This window comes from Elaeis guineensis, chromosome 12, assembly GCF_000442705.2.
Source record: "Elaeis guineensis isolate ETL-2024a chromosome 12, EG11, whole genome shotgun sequence".
In the NCBI taxonomy this organism is placed as follows: Eukaryota; Viridiplantae; Streptophyta; class Magnoliopsida; order Arecales; family Arecaceae; genus Elaeis; species Elaeis guineensis.
This window is the reverse complement of record NC_026004.2, coordinates 4923888-4929829: the sequence shown is the minus strand read 5'-3', so window position 1 is coordinate 4929829 and position 5942 is coordinate 4923888. Positions and strand designations below refer to the sequence as shown.

Genomic DNA, 5942 nt, shown 5'->3' with positions numbered 1-5942 from the left:
CTTGATTTAAAGAGTTTTCCACGTAAATCTTGTATTTGCATTGATCTTTGCTTTCTTCGATTTCTCTTTTATTTGGTGTCTTGTTATAACAGCTTTTTTTAATATTATATTAATATTATTATTAAAATATTATATTTATATTAGTATTTTATTTTTATTTATACTAATATAATATTTATATTGATACATATTAATATTAATATATTTTATTAATATAATAAATTATTATTATTTAATATTATATTAATATTTATATAAAATTTTGAAGTAAAAAGCTATGGTCTTATATTTATTAAAGATATAATAGATATTTTATATATTTTTTTTAAAAAATAGATGCTTAACTAAATATAATTTATTTTAAATAAATTATTTTTATATCATCAATCAAAGATATTAAAATTATTTTTTCGGATATTATATACCTAGCAACCAACTTCGTACGGATAAAGTTTTAGGAAAGAAACCAGGTGGCGGCCTCGTGATCGAATGAAAGGGCTGAAAGCTGTTTGGTACCAAACAGGAGATCTTCCGCTCGGCAATCCGAAGTCATCGCGTGGGGGCCGGCCTCGTCGTCTGACCAAAACCTTCGTCAACGGATTCACGGCACCACGGAAACCATCCCTGGGTTCCCGAAATCCGACGCCGGTTTCCACTAGCTTCCCTCTTCTCTCCTCCACCTATATATACCTCTCCTCCTCACCACTTCTTCCCCATCTCCTCACCCACATCATTTCTTCTCTCTCTAGTAGACTAAGCTGTTGTTTCTTTCTCATATCCCTCAGCTTTCTTCTCTCTCTATATATCTATCAAAGATAATGGTAATGAACCCAGTGATGGAAGGCAAGAAGGAAGAGAAGTCCCTAGAGAGCAACTACATGAAGGGAGTAAGACACCTTTGTGAGAGTGGCATCACAAAAATCCCAAGCAAGTACATCTTTCCGGTCTCGGAACGGCCCCAAGTGATGGTAGAAGAAAGGAGGACCTCCAGTCTCAACCTTAAGCTGCCAGTCATCGACCTTGCTCGCTTGCATACATCCGACCGGTCCCAAGTTCTCAATTCCCTAGCGAAAGCTTGTGAAGAGTATGGCTTCTTTCAGGTAGTTGTCATGGCTCCATATATTTTCTTCCTTTAAGAAGGTGCGTTTATTCAGAGGATAATAAGTACTTGGCAATTAATTAGTAATTTAGTTTGGGTTTTTATATGCATGTCGACTAGGTTGTGAACCACAACATTCCTTGCAATGCTACGAGGAGAATGACCGATGTGGGGAGGAGGTTCTTCGAGTTGCCCTTGGAGGAGAAAGCAAAGTATATGTCCACCGACATAAGGAGTCCGGTGAGGCATGGGACCAGCTTCAACCAGACGACGGATGGAGTGTTCTGTTGGAGGGACTTTTTAAAGCTAAGCTGCCACCCCCTGGAGACCGTTCTACCATACTGGCCCTCCTCTCCCATGGACTTGAGGTCAGGCCTCAACTTCTCTCTCTCTACATATATATATATATATATAGCTTCCTGAAAGTCCTAACCGTGCAGTGTGCTGGAGTTAAGCATACACCATATATTGTTGTATGGGTTGCACAGCAGCTGGCTCTTTATTTATTTATTTGGAGAAGGGGTGGTTAACTCGGATAAATTAACCTAAATGAGCGTAAATACATCCATAGAAGTCAGCAAATAAAATATTTAACAATAAAACCGGAAGATATGTCTTAAAGTCCAATAATATTGAAATTATGTGATTTACCACATAAGATGCTATCTAGTCAGCTACAATATTGACTTCTCTATATATCAGAAAAATCTCAAATGAGAATAATAAATGTAACAATCTCCAGCAATATAAGTTTCAGACGGTGAAGTCTGATTTCAATATCCAATGGATTAGAAAGTCATCTAATAACCATCTAAAAATCTCTTTTGAAATAAATATTAATTGATCATCTATAATATTTAAATAGTATAAAATAATTCTCCCTGTACTACATGCAATTCCGTTACGGAACAATCATGTCATGGATCCTAACATTATCTGCAGCCACAAAAATACCACTGGCACTTTTAATGATGTTGTCTGCTCCACCACAAATACTAAGATATTCCCCCACAATATGCTAGAAGAGTTGACGAATTGGAACAGTGGGACCCGGATGGGCTCACCACTTATGACGCATAGGTATGGAAGGGTTGGCTCTGGTTGGAAGTTGTTAGATATCCTAATAATTATGCAATATCACCACAAATGCTCAAAAACAGGACATCCTGCTTCACATCTTTCTTATAGAAGTTGCCAGAAGTCGTTCAATAGCCATCCGCAAAACCACCACCAACAAACCTTATCTGCTGCTGATAGCATGAAGCCTATATGTCAGATTGCAAGTTGCAAATCTAATTTAAGAAAAAATGAGAATAAGTGCGACAAGCACATGAATAGACAAATGATGCTTCAATAAATCTCTTATCCAAAAGATTTCCTGACCATTACAGAAAAGATAAAAAAAAAAAAAAATTAAACAAAATTATATTCCAATTGCATGGATTTTTTTTTTTTGACCTTTCGCTTGTCATGTTGTTCTTCTATTTGACAGATAGTTATATTCATAATAATGGCTGACAAAATTTCGGCTATAGAAAGTTGATATGGTTTGAGTATGCGGCAGATTTTTATTGTATAAATTTCAGCAAAAAATTCCTGCGGTGATATGGCGTCAATGGGTATGGTCACGAAGGGCGGTGCTTTGGACACCCATAAAACGAGCCTCGAAAGGCACTTCAAACCCTATAACATGACATCATCCAACCTAACAGAGAGTGGACTGACTGTATATATTTCTAAGTCTCGTTTGTGAGGCCATAAGGCATTTTCCGTTATCTAAAGGGAACCGTGACCTCACCCACTTTAGCCTATCAAGGGTGCCACATCCCTTCATTGCAAGATATTCCTCCAGTCTGTTATTCCTTTAGTTTACTTTGTTCAAAGTATTATATCACAATTTCTTACTCGAGGCTGAGGAAAAATGGGTGGTTTGTATGAATGCTTCGAGAATAATTTTCCTGCTTACTTGTTCCTCCTCCTTTTTTTTTCTTAAAAAAAAAAAAAAAAAACTTGGACCACACTTCATTTATAAAAAGGTTTACGCAACACCCTGTAGATTCTGTCCTTCCTAGCTCTGGCATGCCTACTTCGAACCACGTGAGGATTAGGCTTGTGGATTCCAACGTCGCGCGTCCCTTGCCATGCAACAGTGAACTTAGGACCACCATTTAATTATTCTCTAATTATACTCCAATAATAGCTATTTTTTTATTATCCTTTTGAACTTTTGATCTTGCAGGGAAGAGGCCACGTCATACGCCATGCAAACCAAATCCTTGTTCCTAGTCCTCATGGGGGCCATCCTTGAATCCTTGGGTGTAGACACCAGCATTGTCCGAGATTTCGACAACGGATCACACCTGATGGTTGTAAACTGCTATCCGGTCTGTCCTGAGCCCAATCTTACGCTTGGAATGCCGCCCCACTCCGACTATGGTTTCCTCACCATCCTCCTCCAAGATGATGTAGAGGGCCTCCAGGTCCAGTGTGGGGGAGAATGGGTCACCGTGGAGCCGGTCCCCAACTCCCTTGTCATAAACATTGGTGATCATCTTGAGGTTGGTAATGGATTTTTTTTTTTTAATGCTTTCTAAGCAATAGTATCTGCATATACGTATGGTAGGTGTTAGTTAATACGTGAATTATATTTAAGAGTCACGTAAGCATGACATAAACTATTTAATTGCATGTTGTTTTCATGAAAATGAATGGTTTCTGTGATAGGCTCTTTGAGCAGAAAATATATAATACATCTATAAAATTTTGGTCTTTCAACCCCTATAAAAAGTTAATATAGTCATGACCTTCGGACTTCCGATTCGACATAACATAATTATAGTGCCGACTTCCGATTCGACATAACATAATAATAGTGCCGACTACTCTCACTGTGATCATGACCTTCGTATGCTTGATTAAATATGATGTAATTATGGTCCTGTTTACTTCTTTTGGTGGTGTTTGATTTCATGATAAGTAGGAGGAATATCTCTTGCATTTTCTTTTTTTTGGGGGGTAGGAATATCTCTTGCATTATTGAAGGAACAGGTCTTCTTCACGGACTAGTAAGTGTTTTACTATTTGGTTGAGAAATTAGTACAGAGAATAGGTGGATAGAGTACGCTGCATCCAAGGTGCTTAGGTGCATTGAATTTGCGATGGTTTGCACTTTATTGCAAAAACCAAATAGTCTTCCTAGAGGGAATAAGGACAAAATGATAATTGAAGGAATAGGAACAAGCTTATTACATGAGATAGGTTCGCCATTTTGATTGAATAGACTTATACCAAGGTAGGATACTGTGGCAGAGGATATCCCCGCCATGGTATCAGCCCTAGTTCCTTGGATCGATGTTTAGCAAGAATTTAGGAGGATATCCTCAAACACCACCTTAAAGTCTAATGCTTGCAATAAGGAGGTTATACATTTATAATCTCGCATACATGCATAGAAAGATTTTGAAGACTAGATCAACCTTTTCATCAAGTGATGGCATGGTCCCTTGGGGTAATCCTAGGAACACTCGGTCATCGAACAACTTATTTGTTTTTCGTAGTCTGTGGTGGTGCACACAAGATTTAAGTCTGTTCAGTATTGAGCCAAGACGATCATTATAGAAATTTCCAAGAGACTAGTGTTTGCCTTTGGACCTTGTCTTGGCTTAAACTCAAGACGAGGCACTTCTCTTCCCTGGCTTGTTTCTTTTTGGATCCCTTGCTTGTTTTTAAGACTGAAGACAAATTAAGTTCATGGTTTCTATGTATATCTTCTGATTCAGATATTCAGCAATGGAAGGTACAAGAGTGTGCTGCACCGAGTGCTTGTGAACTCCTCAAAGTCTCGGATCTCGATCGCATCTCTCCACAGCCTGCCGCCCGAGAGGATGGTAAGCCCTTCACCTGAGCTGGTCAACGAGGAGAACCCAAGGATGTACAAGGACACAAACTTCGCTGATTTCCTCGACTACATGTCCTCCTTTGAGACCAAGCACAAGAACTTTCTCGAGACCAGGAAATTGACCCAGGGAATGGAGCAGGCCAAAAGTCAATGCAGCTGACTTTTGTGCCAAGTGATGGCAACTTGTAGTAGTTTGAAAAACTAGGAAGTCCACTCAGTATAAAATGGGCTGGTGGGGATTCAAATCAGCCCTACCATCTCATGTTCTCTTATATAATTCTGCCTCCTATTCTAGTTGATAAGGTTTGCAGAGACAATAAAGGAAGGAAAGTCCTCGAGAACCCTGGTTTTACCTAGGTTCAGTGCAATTTTTGTATGTATATGCTATAATATCAACATGAGGGATCGATATTAGACAACGGTTGCTGATTTTTAAAATTTGTTCAACGAAGTGTTGTGGTTTCCAGCTGTGTAGTTTGTGTTGCAAAGATCCGGACCATTGGGAATAGATTTCATGTCAAATCTGGCAGAAGACAAGGGCTTGGGAATTTCTGCAAGGGTCATCTAATTGTTGGTGGCAATAGGTGACTAGAGGTTATTACTCAAGAAGAAGATTCGGAATGAGGTTAAGGAAGAGCTGTAAACCAAATGCACCAAACACATGTTCACAGAGATACATAGTAGAAAAACAAGATGAGAGAACTAACCACCAGTCATAGAGTTGTGCTTCCAAGACCAGTGCTTTGATCAGTAGAGAACTTAGAATGCCTTCTAACTTAGGTGCAATTTACAGTGATAGTTATAGAAATTATCAAATTGCCCTAATCGGGGATCTTTTGCCTTATCTATTTTATAGACCTTCCTTTTATTAAGGAAGTTACAACAACTTAGCCGGTTGGAACTACTAAGCCTAATCCCTTAATTTTAGGCACATGAGATAACGGA

The 5942-nt window shown here is 38.6% G+C and overlaps 1 protein-coding gene across 1 annotated transcript; it reads left to right on the top strand.

The window, feature by feature from the left end:
• The first annotated feature begins 694 nt into the window (after window positions 1-694).
• Window positions 695-5435, top strand: LOC105055637 (probable 2-oxoglutarate-dependent dioxygenase SLC1). Its single transcript, XM_010937535.3, has 4 exons — window positions 695-1100; window positions 1220-1467; window positions 3339-3657; window positions 4879-5435. Exons 1-4 carry the CDS (start codon window positions 819-821, stop codon window positions 5155-5157), a joined length of 1128 nt encoding a protein of 375 aa, XP_010935837.1. The 5' UTR covers window positions 695-818; the 3' UTR covers window positions 5158-5435.
• The last annotated feature ends 507 nt before the right edge of the window (window positions 5436-5942 follow it).